This window comes from Ranitomeya variabilis, chromosome 2, assembly GCF_051348905.1.
Source record: "Ranitomeya variabilis isolate aRanVar5 chromosome 2, aRanVar5.hap1, whole genome shotgun sequence".
Lineage (NCBI taxonomy): Eukaryota > Metazoa > Chordata > Amphibia > Anura > Dendrobatidae > Ranitomeya > Ranitomeya variabilis.
The window spans coordinates 449,856,229-449,876,385 of record NC_135233.1 but is presented as its reverse complement, the minus strand read 5'-3'; the positions used below and the strand labels follow the sequence as shown (position 1 = coordinate 449,876,385).

Genomic DNA, 20,157 nt, shown 5'->3' with positions numbered 1-20,157 from the left:
ACTGAGGATCAGTACAGGATCAGTAATGTAATGTATGTACACAGTGACTACACCAGCAGAATAGTAAGTGCAGCTCTGGGGTATAATACAGGATGTAACTCAGGATCAGTACAGGATCAGTAATGTATGTACACAGTGACTACACCAGCAGAATAGTGAGTGCAACTCTGGGGTATAATACAGGATGTAACTCAGGATCAGTAATGTAATGTATGTACACAGTGACTGCACCAGCAGAATAGTGAATGCAGCTCTGGAGTATAATACAGGATGTAACTCGGGATCAGTAATGTAATGTATGTACACAGTGACTGCACCAGCAGAATAGTGAGTGCAGCTCTGGAGTATAATACAGGAGGTAACTCAGGATCAGTACAGGATCAGTAATGTAATGTATGTACACAGTGACTGCACCAGCAGAATACTGAGTGCAGCTCTGGAGTATAATACAGGAGGTAACTCAGGATCAGTACAGGATCAGTAATGTATGTACACAGTGACCGCACCAGCAGAATACTGAGTGCAGCTCTGGAGTATAATACAGGAGGTAACTCAGGATCAGTAATGTAATGTATGTACACAGTGACTGCACCAGCAGAATAGTGAGTGCAGCTCTGGGGTATAATACAGGATGCAACTCAGGATCAGTAATGTAATGTATGTACACAGTGACTGCACCAGCAGAATAGTGAGTGCAGCTCTGGGGTATAATACAGGATGCAACTCAGGATCAGTAATGTAATGTATGTACACAGTGACTGCACCAGCAGAATAGTGAGTGCAACTCTGGGGTATAATACGGAATGTAACTCAGGATCGGTAATGTAATGTTACTCCCTAAAATTTCATTATGCCAATTAGTGGGCACAACATCACTCATTAGTATTAGTCGCCCTTATATAATGGGTTTATCTTGGTGTTGGTTTCCCTTTAGAAACAACATGTAGCAACCACAACATCAGTCTACACAAGAGCAACTCCATAAAATGTATATTTCCCATAATATTTACATAATTTACATATTTTTGCATATTTCTAGTTACTTTAATGTCATGCATCTTGGCGAGGAGCTGCCCGATGAGTCTTGTACTAGAGGGGGAGGGGGTATCATTTCTTAGACTTAAACCCCCCACAAGGATTTTCTTTAATTAAAGACCATGCAGTATTCCACCCTGTATCAGTGCTGATCATCGCCATCGCTGCACCAGCGTTACACTGTGCAGGAATGAAGCACGACAGCTTCAGTGTCCCGGGGACAAGAACCGAGACAGACATATATTATTCAGAGCTCAATATAAGAGCAGCGACCCTGGGGAGACGTCACTCACAGCTAATTACACACAAAGAATCCCCAGTAAGACCTTGAGATGTCGTCATCTTGTCAAACTCATAAAATTTGGATTTATCAGTTTCTTCAGTCTTTTCTGCTCCCAGGAAAGCTGGGTGACTACCACTATGGCGGCGATGTGCGGTGATGCGGGGATTTATCTCTATGAAGCTAGTCAGATCAGGGTCTCTGTGGTCAGATCCTTACCGCAAGAAAGAGGAGGGCGCGAGAAAGATGAGGGCGCGAGAAAGATGAGGGCGCGAGAAAGAAGAGGGCGCGAGAAAGAGGAGGGCGCGAGAGCAGTCAGTATGCAAACTGATCCAGTATAACAGTCATGGACAGGATTAGTTTTAGAAACTTGATTGAAGACCGACGTGTCCACCATTAAAGCTTCATCATGTTCCCCAAACTTTTCCTTATGAAAATCTACAATCTACAGCATTACAGAGTGATGAAGCCTCTGTTCCCATACAGAAGGGACTGGGTGTTCGGAGAAGATAACAGATTACATCTCCTACTCGTGACTTATCACTTAAAATTCAGCAATTTTTTTTCTGTATCTGAAAAGTTAACTGTGGACTGCGATGAGCTGTAATACCATATGCAACCATGGAGAAGAGGGGGGCGCCACTTCTAGAAAAATACTTTTTTTATTTGTCGACAATCCCTTTAAGAGGACGTAGGACTTCTACTGGGACCGTTTTTGTATTACAACATTTTGGGGGGGGTGATTGGATGTTGCCCCCAGATGAGTTTCTTCTGCTGCTGGATGTTCCATCACGTCAGCCCAGACGTTACTTTCCTACAACGGGGCCTTAAGCCAAAACAGAAGATGAGATCCGAGCGCCGTCCATCACTTTCCGGAGAACTCAGTCCCTCCGAGACGATGCAGTGTGGCAGAAGTGAAATCGCAGGTTGAGGTCTTTCCATCCGGCAAACACTGCAGAGCTCGGCAGAGACAGAGAAATTACACAGGTCACGAAGAGAAGAGCTCCATGTCTGAACCAGTATGCTCGGTTTATGGTAGCAGGTCAGGCACAACACTGTCAGACCAAGGTTAGACCCTCAGAAAGGGCTGCAGCTCCGACCAATAGCACCAGGACTCGAGAGAACCAGAACAGAGTATCACAAAAACTCATACGGGCGCAACCTGTGGATATATAGGTCACATATGTCAAGCTCTGGCCCGCAGGGTGAGCGTATCTGGACCGCAGGGTGAGCGTATCTGACCCACAACGCCGGGTAGGTACCCCCTGTATACTTGTCCCTGACACTGAGCAGGTCTCACGCCTGGCATCACACTTTCAACACAGGGAACTTCAGCTGAAGCTCCTTCTCTCATAATTTCCCCTCTGCGTCTGACGTCTCAGCACAGCGGACGCGATGTCATCATAACGAGCGCGATGCACTAAGATGTGCAGAGGATCTGAAGACACCATGAAGAAACCGGAGCAGTGGAGGAACGGGCAGAGGATTTGTTGTTTTTAATGGGGCTTATTATACTGTATGGAGCGCTATGTGGGGCCATTATACTGTATGGAACGCTATGTGGGGCCATTATCCAGGGAAAGGAACGCTATGTGGGGCCCATTATACTGTATGGAGGACTATGTGAGGCCATTATACTGTATGAAGCTCTATGCGGGGCTCATACTGTATGGAGCGCTATGTGGGGTTGATTATACTGTATGGAGCGCTATGTGGGACCATTATATTGTATGGAGGACTATGTAAGGCTATTATACTGTATGAAGCGCTATGTGGGGCACATTATACTGTATGAAGCGATATGTGGGACCATTATACTGTATGGAGAGCTATGTGTGGCCATTATACTGTATGGAGAGCTATGTGGGGCCATTATACTGTATGGAAAGCTATATGGGGCCATTATACTGTATGAAGAGCTATGTGGGGCTATTATACTGTATGGAGAGCTATGTGGGGCCATTATACTGTATGGAAAGCTATGTGGGGCCATTATACTGTATGGAAAGCTATATGGGGCCATTATACTGTATGAAGAGCTATGTGGGGCCATTATACTGTATGGATGCCTTCTGTTGGCATCATACTTTATCTGTATTATTTAAGGCATTTTATCCTTTGTTATTACATATACATATTTAAAAGAAACCTATCACCAGGTTGGACAGATATGAGATAAGGACACCTCCTTTCAGGCCTGATATACAGAATTCTATAATGCTGTATATCTGCCCCCAACCCGACCTGCAAGACCAGAAAAGACCTTTTAAAATACACACCTGGGGGGCCACTCCAGTCTGAGGGGTGTCGTAGGGACGCGTCATCCACACGAAGCAAGAAGTGAAGCGCCAGACCAAGACCAGCAACAACCCTTGGACTGGACCAACCACCCCCCAGGTGAGTATAATAAAAGGTCTTTTTCTGGCATTGCTGGTTGGGATGGGGGCATATATACAGCAATAGAGAGTGCAGAATATCAGGCCTGAAAGGTGGTGGTCATATCTCACATCGGTCAAACCTGGTGACAGCCTCCCTTTAATTTAGGCCATTGGGCCATATGCTTTTCACGGCTCTTACATAACATTATATAATTCCAATATTTTATTCTAAGCACTATTTTCCAAAATGTACTTTGTTTGTGGGAAAACCCTGTTTGTTTCATATACAAAAGTTAATAGTTCATGAGGAAAACCTGTTTCAAATTGTAGAATAATTTTTTTTTACTTTTTTTTTTTTTTAATATAAATATCGAGGTTGGCCCGCAACTTTGTCCAAACTTTTAATTTTGGCCTCTGCGTATTTTCCGGCGTATAAGACGACTTTTTAACCCCTAAAAATTGTCCCAAAAGTCGGGGGTCGTCTTATACGCCAGGTACGGCGTGTGCAGGGAGCGATCCTGGATGTTCCCAGGGTCTGAAGGAGAAGAGACTCTCCTTCAGGCCCTGGGATCCATATTCATGTAAAAAATAAAGAATAAAAATAAAAAATATGTATATACTCACCCCTCCGAGAAGCCTGGCTGTCACCGCTGCAAGCGTCTGCCTCCGTTCCTAAGAATTGCAGAGCGTGAAGGACCTTCGATGACGTCACGGTCAGGTGACCGGTCACATGAGCGGTCACGGACCAATCACAGGACTGCGACGTCATCGAGGGTCCTTCATGCTCTGCAATTCTTAGGAACGGAGGCAGACGCTTGCAGCGGTGACAGCCAGGCTTCTCGGAGGGGTGAGTATATACATATTTTTTATTTTTATTCTTTATTTTTAACATGAATATGGATCCCAGGGCCTGAAGGAGAGTCTCCTCTCCTCCAGACCCTGGGAACCACACGCCGTATAAGATGACTGGGCGTATAAGATGACTTATACAGCGGGCATATCCCAAATTCCATATTTTATATGGAAAAGTTGGGGGTCGTCTTATACGCCCAGTCGTCTTATACACCAGAAAATACGGTATTTGAGTTTGACATCGTGATCCAGAGACAAGTGGAGACTTTATTAAAACTACACATTTCAGAGTTGATCAAACTCCTTCACTGGGTATCGTCCTGATGAAGCAGTTAGATCAACTCTGAAACACACAGTTTTAATAAAGCCTTCATTTAAAAAAAACATTCTCTGCCACGGTTTCACAATATTACAGTGCATCCATCAGATTTCACATTACAAACTGGATTACATTTAAAACTGATCACTTAGCCCTAATGAGGCTGGTGTACTTCCTTTGAAAATCAATATCAGAATTGCAATGTAATTCTAATTCAAAGTTTAGACTGATTCTGTGCCAACCTAGCCTTACTCACAGCTCCTCACTGTCCCCCCTTCTTGCTGCTGTTGGCATCTCACACTGCTCAGTACAAGCTGCAGCGGTCAGTCAGGCTTGGGTGGGTGCGAGGGAGATGGAATATTGGGCTCCTTAACTTTTATTACACTTTAATTAGACTCATAAAACGCTCATTTCAACATCAGGATTATACAGCGGCTCAGACATGGATTTTCACAGTAAGTACACCAGCCTCATAAGCTACAAAAGATCTTTTCCATAATATATGAACTTTGTATTACATATAGTGACAGATCCGCTTTAATAAACTTTTTTAAATAGTAAATAAATCAGACACTTTTCTAACCGTTCCTGGCCCTCTGTGCCCCGATCGTCGCCGCTGCCCCCTCAGAGGTGACACATACGGTTCACACGAACAGAAGACTCTGAAGCCCAGAGCGGAACGACAAGCCCTTTAATTCCCGATAACGGCGTCTTATTAGGAGGTGACATTTCACACTGGAATAATGCAATTCACGGAGATTTGGCCGCAGTTCAGATTTTTTTTTTTTCGGAGTATTTAGCAGCGTTCATTATCAGGGGGCTCGGTGCTCAGTATTCTGGACACTTCTGGAGGGAAGAGCCACAAAGTAAATTATTAAAAGGTGATTAATTGCATAATTGTGGTGGGGATGTTTACCAGACAGTTTAACTGTTAACGACCTCAGTCTTAAAGCTACGGTACCAATTACTAGAACTGGTGGGGTCCAATTGGCAGCACGGACGTCAGGGACTTTAATGCATCTTTCCTGGATTATTACTATAAATGAGATCCTTGAATTAAACTCCATCATCCAGAATAGATTCTGTCTCCTGGGAGGTTTTACAGGGTTAACCCCCAAAATACGTTTTATAAGGAATTAGTAATTAAAAAGACCTAAAATCTAAGACCACCCAAGGCTGATCCTCCGCCCACCACAATGGGTGCACAATTTGGCTTCCCCATCATGCGGTCATTGATGGGTCTCAATTTAGAGCGGCATCGCTAAAATCTCAAAGTGTCAAATTCACGTTCTAGCCCTTCTCACAGCTTCTTTAGGCCGGTTTCACACGTCAGTGGCTCCGGTACGTGAGGTGACAGTTTCCTCCCGTACCGGAGACACTGACACACGTAGACCCATAAAAATCAATGCATCTGTTCAGATGTCATTGATTTTGTGCGGACCGTGTGCGGACCGTGTCTCCGTGTGCCAAACACGGAGACATGTCAGTGTTCGTGGGAGCGCACGGATTACACGGACCCAATAGAGTCAATGGGTCCGCGTAAAACACGGACCTCACACGGACATTCTCCGTCTGGGGTCCGTGTGCGTGCCGGAGACAGCGCTACAGTAAGCGCTGTCCCCCCCACATGGTGCTGAAGCCGCGATTCATATGTTCCCTGCAGCAGCGTTTGCTATAGACAAAATATGAATGATAGTGTTTAAACTAAAGATCCATGTGTCCGCCGCCCCCCCACCCCCTGTGCGCCCCCCCGCTGGTCAGAAAATACTCACCCGGATCCCCCGTCGGCAGTCGCTCCTTCCTGGTCTGGCCGCGGCTTCTCTACTGTATGCGGCCGATTACACTCATGAATATGTGGCTCCACCTCCAATAGGGGCGGAGCCGCCTATTCATGAGTGTAAATGAGCGGCCCCACGTGACCGCATACAGTAAGCCGCGGCCAGACCAGGAAGGAGCGACAGCCGACGGGGGACCCGGGTAAGTATTTTCTGACCAGCGGGGGGGGCGCACAGGGGGTGGGGGGGCGGCGGACACATGGATCTTTATTTTAAACACTATTCTTCATATTTTCCCTGCAGCAAACGTTGCTGCAGGGATGATATGAATCGCAGCTTCAGCACCATGCAGAGTGGGTACCACACGCTCCGTGTGGTACCCACTCGCCATACGGGCAGCACACGTGTGCCGCAGGTATGGCCTCCGTGAGTTCCCAGGCACACGGACACGGATAACTCCGGTACCGATTTATTCCGGTACCGGAATTATCTGGACGTGTGGGACAGCCCTTATGGCTTTGCCCCTGTGACAACACTTCCTGCTTTTGATCTCCAACACCAAGGTATACTGGGCCTCACTATAGGTAAATGGACACGAAATAGGAGAATTGGCTGCTGCGACGTCCTTTGACAAAACTGAAAATATTAAGACAAAGTGTTGTCATAGGGACAAAGTTAGCAGAGCTGGCGCAAAAACATCAGTTGCTAAGTTTTAGGTGCGCACAAAATTGCATTTTTTTTTTTCCAATCATGTGAAATTCCACTGCTCTGATCCCTGGCAATCACCTGGGATCTGTTACAGAACCTAGCAACAAGTGTTGAATTCCCCTGCAGCGCCATCACTGGATGAATAAAGTATTACACAGTGTCCACTCATCAATATGCTGTTCATGAAGAAAGAGGGCATGCGGGGTCCTCCAGATAGACGATCGATGGGGCCACCCTCCACTAAAGGGAATGTGTTAAGAGAATGACCTATTATTTAAATCAGGTTTTGGGTTTTTTTTACATTAATGTTGGCCTTTTTTCCCCATATGAAAAGCTAAAGAAAAAAAATAAATTTCAAAATCTTGCAATTTTTACCCTGACCACTAGGTCTATTCTAGTCTCATACTTCCTGTCCTACCAGTAAGTTTTCAGCAGTCTCGCTATCATCAGAGGCAGGATACAATGACAGATAACACCTCTATATACAGCTGATAAAGCATCCACCATTCACAATATCTGATGTCACAGCTCACCTCCTCCCCCTCCTGTACAATGACTGATAACACCTCTATATACAGTAGATAACACAGGATCCACCATTCACAATAGGTGATATCACAGCTCACCTCCCCCTCCTGTATAATGACTGATAACACCTCTATATACAGTAGATAACACAGGATCCACCATTCACAATAGATGATATCACATATCACCTGCTCCCCCACCCTTCACAATGACTTTTTCACAAGCTCATTAGATGCTTCAATACATAAGACACTTTTCTGTTCATCGTGGCTTATATTCATGTAAATTTCCTGAAACAATTGGAAGTTAAGAGTCTGAAAAAGCCCCAATGGCCGGTATGAAAATTTAATCTCTAACTTTTAAGTACAATATATTATACTAGATGGTAGCCCGATTCTAACGCATCGGGTATTCTAGAATATGTATGTAGTTTTATGAAGATTTTAGAATAATACATTGAATACACAGGATTCGGACGGCCGTGACCAATTAGCAAAGCGTGGTTCAAATCCCGCGGCAATTCGCAGCCGGACTGCGCTTGTCGTTGATTGTTCGCGGCCGGCCACGCAGTGTATAACACAGCCCACGCAGTGTATAACACAGCCCACGCAGTATATTTCCACAGCCCACGCAGTATATTTCCACAGCCCACTGTTATGATCTGGTGACCTTGGAGCCACATGGGACTTTCTCAGGAGTAGTTGGAACCTGTACTGACCGCAAACCCTAAACTGACACCGCAACTAGAAGTAGCCGTGGGGTGTACCTAACACATCCTAGACACCTCGACACAGCCGGAGGACTAAATACCCCTATAGATGGAAATGGGAATTCTATCTTGCCTCAGAGCAGAACCCCAAAGGATAGGCAGCCCCCCACAAATATTGACTGTGAGTATTAGAGGAAAAGACACACGCAGGCAGAAATCAGGATTTAGCAAAAGAGGCCACGCTAGCTAAATAGGAAAGGATAGGACAGAATACTAAGCGGTCAGTATTAAAACCCTAAAAATATCCACAGCAGATAATACAAAAATTCCACCATCTAACTAAAGACATGGAATGTATATCTGCTTCTCCTGAGAATCCAACTTGACTGAAAATATCCAAACACAGTCTAAGCTGGACAAGAAAAAACCATGAATAGCACTGAATTGTAAAGCACACAGCATGTGTGCTGTAGAAACAAAAACCAGACACTTATCTTTGCTGATTTGGCAGCAGGGCAGGAGGAACCAGACAGAGATGCAAAACCTCCAAGAACAATGGACAACTGGCAAGGGCTAATGAATCCTGCACACCTAAATATCCCAGTCAGAGCTGCAATCAGCAGGGACACCTGCCCAGGATTGCAACCCAGGGACAATTGCATTACTATCAACAACCACCGGAGGGAACCCAAGAGCAGAATTCACAACAGCCCACGCAGTATATTTGCACAGCCCACGCAGTATATAGCAATGTGGGCATCATATCCCTGTTAAAAAAAAAAAATAAAGAAAATAAAAAAAATAGTTCTATACTCACCTTCCGTTGGCCCCAGATCCAAGCGAAGCGTTTACCGATGCTCCTCGCATGCTCCGGTCCCAAGAGTGCAATGCGGTCTCGCGAGATGTGACGTTGCGGTCTCGCGAGATCGCAATGCATGGAGCGGTCACCGGAGCTTCGCGAGGAGCGGGAAAGGCCGGTTCTGGATCCGAGGGGCCGAAGGACGGTGAGTATATAACTATTTTTTTTATTATTTTTAACATTAGATCTTTTTACTATTGATGCAGCATAGGCAGCATCAATAGTAAAAAAGTTGGCCACACAGGTTAATAGCAGTGTTAACGGAGTGTGTTACACCGCGGCATAACGCGGTCCGTTAATGCTGCCATTAACCCTGTGTGAGCGCTGACTGGGGGGGGGAAAGAGTATGGAGCGGGCACCGACTGCGGGGAGTAAGGAGCGGCCATTTTGCCGCCGGACTGTGCCCGTCGCTGATTGGTCGCGGCTGTTTTGCCGCGACCAATCAGCGACTTGGGATTTCAGTGACCGAAAGAAAGACAGACAGAAGGACAGACAGAAAGACGGAAGTGGACCTTAGACAATTATATAGTAGATGAATGGGAGACCCCCAACCACTTTTTTTTTTTTTTTAATAATTCCCTAATAAGAGTATATCGGACAATGACGGCCCCTTTGGACAAACATTAGCAGGATGGATAGAACCTGAACACAGTATTGATCTTCCTCCCAGCATGCAATGGTACGGGTGCCCCCAAGTGTCAGCGCACATTTCTTCTGCCTCCCCTTCCCCAATGTTATTATTGCATTCATCCTGATAGAATCAGACTTGATGCATTGTAACAAAAACAAAAAAGGAAAATAAATGATGGCTTTTGCAGAAAATGTATAAGCAGAGCGGTCCTGCCCCGAGTAATAAACGAGATGCTGACGAGCGGAGAAAAATACATTCTGCTAAATGAAAGTCCTCGAAGCGCGATGGGAAATTACGCGTCAATAAATATGCATTTACTTGCTGGAAATAAGAACAAGCACACTCTGACATTAAAAGTATTCCTGCATTAATCAGCGGCGTGTTTGGCGCTTGTCGTGGTGGGAGACATCGCTCGTACATCACGGCAACGATAAATGGCGAGGAGAGGTGAAATAAGTACTGGAGATTAATGGGCGCTAATGAGAAAGAAAAATTATTTCACCAGGCGCTCGCATTCTCAAAAAACAAGAACATCTTTCTTATGTGCGACTCGTCCGCTCCGCTGGTCACAATACAGATTTGTTTGGCGGCGGAGACAAGAGGAGGCAAGATTACATTATGGCCGTCATGTCTTCATACAGCGCGGACGTCCCCACGCGTGGCGGTAAAGAGGCGGCCGGTGACGGGAAATCTTATATGGGACCTTATGGAAGTCGTCTTCAATCTGTAGCAAAACCGCATGCATAGCCTGTCAGGGCATGCTGAGAGTAGTAGTTCCATCACAGCTGGAGAGATAGAAGACCAAAGCTTTATATTATCTTTCTCATCTAATAGACCTTGAGTATCAAGTCCTCACCATTGATAAAAGCAATTCAAAGACGAAACTCATACAGATATTTTCACTTTTTGTCATGGATTTGGAAAAAGAAAATCCGCTGCAAAATCCACATCTAAAACTCCTTCATATACTTGGATGCTGACTTTGGAGCAGAACAGCTTCACAAATCTTTTTAAAAAAAAAAGTGAACAAAGTGTTTTTTGTTATTGTAGTTGTTTTCTTCCTCTCCATGTCCAGTCCATACACATCAGCAGCAGAAATCTCTTCAGTGTCCTGTTTGATACAATGTATCAGTGCAGATAGAAGGTAACAGTCTGGGGTCTCAGCTATTAATCCACAGTTCACACAGTTTGAGGATTTTTTGGGGAGTAAATTTCCTTTAAAGTAGTTACGGTACCCTAAATAACTTCTTCAAAACTACTTGAAAAACTTATTTTTTTATTTCCAAACAAATGAATAGAAACACACTTTCTCACACATGTTATATGCACACAACATCTTTTCAACTCGCGCAAACTCAAAAAGTTTATCACCCACAAGACTCTTCAGGTAACTGGAGATTTTCCTGGAACATCTTTTGTGTTGGCTTTTTTGAGGGGGTACTTTTCTAATTTTTTTTCTCACTCCATCGAATAATTAATAAACCACTGTCAGTTTTTTTACTTTTTGCTTGTTTTTTAAGCAAAACAATGGAAGACGCGGCAAAAAACATCCGAGCGTCTTTTGAGCTTTCCCGCCAGAAGAATAGACCGGCCACTTGTTTTAACAAGTGCTCAGTGAGTTGTTATAGAATTATGTGTGTTCATTCTTTGAAGCGTTTTCTGAAAAGTTTTTCAAGCAGTTCCCGCCTGAAAGTGACACTGTGTTGACGTTCATGTTCAGTCTTTTGAGAATGAGTGTTAAAAACAAAAACAAAAAAAACTCCTGGTAGGAAAAAAGTAAGGACAGCTCACTTATTATTTAAAGCGAATCCTAATGGAATCCGCTGTAAAATGGGCAAAGTCCAATCAAAAGGCTGCAAAAAAATAAAGCACAATACCAAAACCAGTTTCCTAAAGCAGTTTATGCAAGGAGGAAAAAAAAAAAAAACCATACCAACCTGTGTGAACATAGCCTTAGGCTGTGTTCAAACCTTGCAGTTGTGGGGCAGATTTTCACTGCAGTAAAGAAGCAATGTTTTTGCAACACTTTTAGAAACTAGCAGCAATCAGTGCATTTTCTCTTGCGGCAAAAAACAACCCCCCAAAAACCCAAAGTGAATCTACCAGCAGTCGGAGCTCTTCACACCGGCCAATCTTAGGTCTACATCCATATGTTTATCTTTCTCGTTGATCTTCGCTGTTGCAGATCGATCAGGTTCCCACCATATATCCGAGCAGATTTTCGCTCCACACAACAAAGACTTGACAAATGTCATTACAGTGATGGTGGCGCGCAGCCCGGATCCCCCGTCATCGCTTTACAAGCGCCACGTTTCTCTGTCATTTGCATAGATTAGAACCAATGAATATTCAGAATTTCAACAGAGCAGAAAGCGTCGCCAGGAAAACCCGTACAGTTTAATCACTGCTGGGGTTATAGCAGCGAGAAGCTGTTGCATTTCTCCTATATAACTGGTGGAGGCTCCGCTCAACAGGGCGGCCTGACGATTATGTTCTATGATGGAGTAATCTCAACGTGATCAAGAGCAAAGAAAACAACAAACTACTCCGCAGTATCGAGAGTTATGTTACTGCATCACGTTGGATCCTGTGTTATCTACTATAAAGCTGCTATCAGTCATTGTACAGGAGGAGGTGAGCTGTGACATCACCTATTGTGAATGGTGGCTCCTGTGTTATCTACTGTATATAGAGGTGTTATCAGTCATTGTACAGGAGGAGGTGAGCTGTGACATCACCTATTGTGAATGGTGGATCCTGTGTTATCTACTGTATATAGAGGTGTTATCAGTCATTGTACAGGGAGGAGGTGAGCTGTGACATCACCTATTGTGAATGGTGGATCCTGTGTTATCTACTGTATATAGAGGTGTTATCAGTCATTGTACAGGGAGGAGGTGAGCTGTGACATCACCTATTGTGAATGGTGGATCCTGTGCTATCTACTGTATATAGAGGTGTTATCAGTCATTATACAGGAGGATGAGGTGAGCTGTGATATCATCTATTGTGAATGGTGGATCCTATGTTATCTACTGTATATAGAGGTGTTATCAGTCATTGTACAGGAGGAGGAGGTGAGCTGTGACATCACCTATTGTGAATGGTGGATCCTGTGTTATCTACTGTATATAGAGGTGTTATCAGTTATTGTACAGGAGGAGGAGGAGGTGAGCTGTGACATCATCTATTGTGAATGGTGGATCCTGTGTTATCTACTGTATATAGAGGTGTTATCAGTCATTGTACAGGAGGAGGTGAGCTGTGACATCACCTATTGTGAATGGTGGATCCTATGTTATCTACTGTATATAGAGGTGTTATCAGTCATTGTACAGGAGGAGGAGGTGAGCTGTGACATCACCTATTGTGAATGGTGGATCCTGTGTTATCTACTGTATATAGAGGTGTTATCAGTTATTGTACAGGAGGAGGAGGTGGTGAGCTGTGACATCACTTATTGTGAATGGAGGATCCTGTGTTATCTACTGTATATAGAGGTGTTATCAGGCATTGTACAGGAGGAGGAGGTGAGTTGCTACATCACCTATTGTGAATGGTGGATCCTGTGTTATCTACTGTATATAGAGGTGTTACCAGTCATTGTACAGGAGGGGGAGGAGGTCAGCTGTGACATCAGATATTGTGAATGGTGGATGCTTTATCAGTTGTATATAGAGGTGTTATCAGTCATTGTACAGGAGGAGGTGAGCTGTGACATCACCTATTGTGAATGGTGGATCCTGTGTTATCTACTGTATATAGAGGTGTTATCAGTTATTGTACAGGAGGAGGAGGAGGTGAGCTGTGACATCACTTATTGTAAATGGAGGATCCTGTGTTATCTACTGTATATAGAGGTGTTACCAGTCATTGTACAGGAGGGGGAGGAGGTCAGCTGTGACATCAGATATTGTGAATGGTGGATGCTTTATCAGTTGTATATAGAGGTGTTATCAGTCATTGTAATCCTGCCTCTGATGATAGCGAGACTGCTGAAAACTTACTGGTAGGACCGGAAGTATGAGACTAGAATAGACCTAGTGGTCAGGGTAAAAATTGCAAGATTTTGAAATTTATTTTTTTTTCTTTAGCTTTTCATATGGGGAAAAAAGGCCAACATTAATGTAAAAAAAAATGGATGGATCCTGTGTTATCTACTGTATATAGAGGTGTTATCAGTGATTCTACAGGAGGAGGAGGTGAGCTGTGACATCACCTATTGTGAATGGTGGATCCTGTGTTATCTACAGTATATAGCTGTTATTTGTCACTGTACAGGAGTAGGTGAGCTATGAAATCACATTGGGAATGGTGGAACCTATGTTATCTACTGTATACAGCAGATTTACCTATTGTAATCCTGTCTGACGATAATGAGACGACTGAAAAGTCCTCTCTGCAGAACAGGAAGTATCAGACTATTCTGAAGCTCAGTGGTCTCAGTTAAAGCAAGATTACCCTTTTTTTTTTATTATATATTAGAGACTAGAGATGTTCGACTCAATATGCAACTAATCAAATTAGTTTGCAGTTTCCCAAAAAGCATCAGAATCAGGTTAACAACTCTTATTTCTCGGTTTATTATTATGCCTCGTGACACATTCGCTTTTTAGGCCAGGAGAAAAGATTTCGATTTCACTCATTTTACAAAGGGCAAAAGAAGAGACGATTCTACAAGAATTTACAAAACTGTAAAAATCTCAGATCCTGTCTGGACACGCGGACAACGTTACCTGACGGGGAATGTGAAAAAAAAAACTGCCCGGAGGCCTCAGAAACAGGTTGTCAAGACTAAAGTAATAAGTCATGAAGAAAAGACTAAAACCATAAAGTTAAGGAGTGGAATTATCATAGCAACTAATGGGGATAGGAAGGGACGGAAAGGAGAATATTCCCATTCACTGCCAGCAAGCAGAGCTGGGGAGGAACTGAAACACAAAGAATATTAGGAACCTGAGGATTATTTACTTACTAAATTCTGGAAGAAAATGTTAGAACAGTGTAACCCCTGCACCGCCGGTCGCACCGCCGCCCCCGGGTTCCTATTCTTGTCCTGACCTTTAGCCAATTATCTGCCCCATTCAGACACATTGGGGTTCGTTATCCCAGATACCCCCCACCAATCAGAACGCGGCTGTTTCTTTGGTAACGACTCTGCAGATAATTCGGATTCTCTCCGAGCAGTAAAACAAATATTACAACGTCAAATAACCCAGAAATAAAAGAAAATCATCATCTTCTCCATGTCCGGTGCTCAGCCCATAAATACCAGCTGTGAAAATATCATTCCATCCCGCGCTCGTCCTCAAATATTTACTCATCTTCCCAGACTCGAAATAGCGCAGTCCCGGAGGAACGGAGAGAACCAGCGCCGACCCACAGCAACAACCGGGATCACCAACACTCAAGACCATCAGCCAGGAAACTACAACTCCCAGCAATTTTATTGTTTTGTGGCAAAATGAATTACGCTTTTGCACCATTTTCCACTTTGGCCTTTTTTTTTTCCTCTATATCAGTCTGGTTTTTCTATGGCGCAGTTGAAGAGTAAAGAGCGACCAAGACCCCGAAAATAATACAAAGTTTGTTAAAAAGTTGCAGAACTTTTCGTTACACAATTAGCAGGACCTTGATAAACGCATCACCCCCACTGTGTGACCAGGTGACCCCCGGGGATTATTAGGAGGGTGCGGGGGGCCGGAAATACAGACTGTGCGGCAGAGGGGTCACCGCCGGTGAGGATGTACCTGTGGCGCCAGGTGTCGGATACAGCCTTGTAGTGACCGGTATACAGCAGTAATACAGGGGGAAGGGGCTACAGACAACAGTGTACAGAAGGCGGGAAATGCCTGTATACGGCCTGTACACTACAGAACACGTATATACAGATGATCCCTATATACAGGTAATAAGCAGTAGACGGCTCCGCTGCTCTGCGCCTACAATGTGCTGCTACAGAGACGGATACAGTAAGCAGTGCGATCTGCAGCGCGGCCGCTCGTCTGTGCCAACAAGTAACTGTGTGGGGTTATATACAGGTAGATGGAGGTGGTATATACAGGTAGGGGAGCGCACACAGCACAGCGCACATACATTAGGGTTTATACCTTGGATGTGCTAATGGATACAGGTAGGTGCAGTGTACACAGTATATACTCCAGTCTGTACTGGTTGATGATGGTATATACAGGTAGGTGCAGTATATAGAGGTAGTAGGCGGTATATACAGGCAGGTGCAGTGTACACAGTATATACTCCAGTCTGTACCTTGGATGTGATTGATGATGGTATATACGGGTAATACACTGTATACAAGCAGGTGCAGTATATAGATGCAGTAGGCAGTGTACACAGTATATACTCTGGTCTGTACCTGGGATGTGCTGGTTGATGGCAGTATATACAGGTAGTAGGCAGTATACACAATATATACAGGCAGGTGCAGTGTTCACAGTATATACAGGTAGGTGCAGTGTACACAGTATATACTCCGGTCGGTACCTTGGATGTGCTGCTTGATGATGGTATATACAGGTAGGTGCAGTATATAGAGGCAGGTGCAGTGTATACAGGCAGTAGGCGGTATAAACAGGCAGATGCAGTGTACACAGTATATATATTCCGGTCGGGACCTTGGATGTGCTGGTTGATGGCAGTATATACAGGTAGTAGGCAGTATATAGAGGCAGTAGGCAGTGTACACAGTATATAGAGGTAGTAGGCGGTATATAGAGATATACAGTGTACACGGTATATACTCTGGTCTGTACCTTGGATGTGTTGGTTGATAGCAGTATATACAGGTAGTAGGCAGTATATAGAGGCAGTAGGCAGTGTACACAGTATACACAGGTAGGTGCAGTATATGGAGGTATATGCAATGTACACAGTATATACTCTGGTCGGTACCTTGGATGTGCTGGTTGATGGCAGTATATAGAGGTAGTAGGCGGTATATACAGGCAGGTGCAGTATATAGAGGTAGTAGGCGGGTATATACAATGTACACAGTATGTACTCCGGTCGGTACCTTGGATGTGCTGGTTGATGGCAGTATATACAGGTAGGTGCAGTATATAGAGGCAGTAGGCAGTGTACACAGTATATACAGGTAGTAGGCGGTATATACAGGCAGGTGCAGTATATAGAGGTAGTAGGCGGTATATAGAGGTATATACAATGTACACAGTATGTACTCCAGTCGGTACCTTGGATGTGCTGGTTGATGGCAGTATATACAGGTAGGTGCAGTATATAGAGGCAGTAGGCAGTGTACACAGTATATACAGGTAGTAGGCGGTATATAGAGGTATACACAGTGTACACAGTATGTACTCCGGTCGGTACCTTGGATGTGCTGGTTGATGGCAGTATATAGAGGTAGCAGGCGGTATATACAGGCAGGTGCAGTATATAGAGGTAGTAGGCGGTATATAGAGGTATACACAGTGTACACAGTATGTACTCCGGTCGGTACCTTGGATGTGCTGGTTGATGGCAGTATATAGAGGTAGTAGGCGGGTATATACAATGTACACAGTATGTACTCCGGTCGGTACCTTGGATATGCTGGTTGATGGCAGTATATAGAGGTAGTAGGCGGTATATACAGGCAGGTGCAGTATATAGAGGTAGTAGGCGGGTATATACAATGTACACAGTATATACTCCAGTCGGTACCTTGGATGTGCTGGTTGATGGCAGTATATAGAGGTAGTAGGCGGGTATATACAATGTACACAGTATGTACTCCGGTCGGTACCTTGGATATGCTGGTTGATGGCAGTATATAGAGGTAGTAGGCGGTATATACAGGCAGGTGCAGTATATAGAGGTAGTAGGCGGGTATATACAATGTACACAGTATATACTCCAGTCGGTACCTTGGATGTGCTGGTTGATGGCAGTATATAGAGGTAGTAGGCGGTATATACAGGCAGGTGCAGTATATAGAGGTAGTAGGCGGTATATAGAGGTATATACAATGTACACAGTATGTACTCCAGTCGGTACCTTGGATATGCTGGTTGATGACGCTTTCCAGCCGCTCCAGGCGCTCGATGATCCTCAGGGTGTCCCCGGCTTTGTCCTCGGGGGGCTCCATCTTCGGGCGCTCCGGGGGCTCCTGTACCCGCACGTAGAGGCCGGCCATGTAGTTGGTGACCCAGCCCACATAGAGCAGGCACAGCAGGTTACTCATGCCGCTCAGGATGACGCAGGTGGACACGAGCGGTTTGGTTTTCCGTGTACACAGCATCCTCGGTTGCCTCCATAGAGCGGGGCTGAGGGTCCCGGCGACCAGAGAGTACGGGCGGCGGTTAGGGCAGCGGGGGTCCCGGGAGCAGCGAGAACTCTCCGCCGCTTCTCATCACACTGAGCGGGGTAGCTTCCAGGAGAGGAGTCCGGCCACAGCGGGCACCATGTGACAGCTCGCCCGGCCAATCAGTGCTTCAGTGTCCGGACACCTGTCCAATCAAAAGCGAGAGGGGCGGAGCTACTATAAACCTGCTTCTCTCTCCGCACATTCCTGCGCTGAGCGCTGCGCGGAACTAGGAGTGTGAGGAGACTGGAGAGAGTGTGAGTGAGGAGAATGTGAGTGAGGAGAGAGTGTGAGTGAGGGAGTGTGAGTGAGAAGAGAGTGTGAGGAGAATGTGAGTGAAGAGAATGTGAGTGAGGAGAGTGTGAGGAGAGAGTGAGTGAAGAGAATGTGAGTGAGGAGAGTGTGAGTGAGGACAGAGTGTGTGAGTGAGGAGAGTGTGAGGAGAGAGTGTGCGTGAAGAGAATGTGAGTGAGGAGAGAGTGTGAGTGAGGAGGGAGTGTGAGGAGAGAATGTGTGAGGAGAGTGAGTGGGGAGAGCGTTAGGAGAGAGTGTGAGTGAAGAGGGAGTGTGAGTGAGGAGAGAGTGTGAGTGAGGACAGAGTGTGTGGGTGAGGAGAGTGTGAGTGAGGAGAGTGTGAGTGAGGAGAGAGTGTGAGTGAGGAGAGTGTGAGTGAAGAGACTGTGTGTGAGTGAAGAGAATGTGAGTGAGGAGAGTGTGAGTGAGGAGAGTGAGGAGAGAGTGAGTGAAGAGAATGTGAGTGAGGAGAGAGTGAGTGAAGAGAATGTGAGTGAGGAGAGAGTGTGAGTGAGGAGAGTGAGGAGAGAGTGTGAGTGAGGAGAGTGTGAGGAGAGAGTGAGTGAAGAGAATGTGAGTGAGGACAGAGTGTGTGAGTGAGGAGAGTGTGAGGAGAGAGTGTGCGTGAAGAGAATGTGAGTGAGGAGAGAGTGTGAGTGAGGAGGGAGTGTGAGGAGAGAGTGTGTGAGGAGAGTGAGTGAGGAGAGTGTTAGGAGAGAGTGTGAGTGAAGAGGGAGTGTGAGTGAGGAGAGAGTGTGAGTGAGGACAGAGTGTGTGGGTGAGGAGAGTGAGTGAGGAGAGAGTGAGGAGTGAGTGAGAGTGTGAGTGAGGAGAGAGTGTGAGTGAAGAGACTGTGTGTGAGTGAAGAGAATGTGAGTGAGGAGAGTGTGAGTGAGGAGAGAGTGTGAGTGAGGAGAGTGTGAGGAGTGTGAGTGAGGAGAGAGTGTGAGTGAAGAGAATGTGAGGAGAGAGTGTGAGTGAGGAGAAAGTGTGAGTGAGGAGAGTGTGAGTGAAGAGAATGTGAGGAGAGAGTGTGAGTGATGAGAGTGTGAGTGAGGAGAGTGAGGAGATAGTGTGAGTGAGGAGTGAGTGAGTAGAGTGTGAGTGAGGAGAGAGTGAGTGAGGAGAGTGTGAGTGAAGAGAATGTGAGTGAGGAGAGTGTGAGTGAAGAGAACGTGAGTGAGGAGAGTGTGAGTGACGAGAATGTGAGTGAGGAGAGAGTGTGAGGAGAGTGTGAGTGAGGAGAGTGTGAGTGAGGAGAGAGTGTGAGTGAGGAGAGAGTGTGAGTGAGGAGAGTGTGAGGAGAAAGTGTGAGTGAGGAGAGAGTGTGAGTGAGGAGGGAGTGTGAGTGAGGAGAGTGTGAGGAGAAAGTGTGAATGAGGACAGAGTGTGAGGAGAGTGTGAGTGGGGAGAGAGAGTGTGAGGAGAGAGTGTGAGGGGAGAGTGTGAGTGAGGAGAGTGTGAGG

The 20,157-nt window shown here is 45.3% G+C and overlaps 1 protein-coding gene across 1 annotated transcript in view; it reads right to left on the bottom strand.

The window, feature by feature from the left end:
- Positions 1-18,475, bottom strand: part of GALNT18 (polypeptide N-acetylgalactosaminyltransferase 18) — a 240,199-nt gene extending 221,724 nt beyond the window's left edge. The window contains exon 1 of the mRNA XM_077287257.1: positions 18,091-18,475. Coding sequence (XP_077143372.1) covers positions 18,091-18,334 — 244 coding nt within the window. The 5' untranslated portion in view covers positions 18,335-18,475. The remainder of the gene's footprint in view (positions 1-18,090) is intronic.
- Between the last annotated feature and the right edge of the window lie 1,682 nt (positions 18,476-20,157).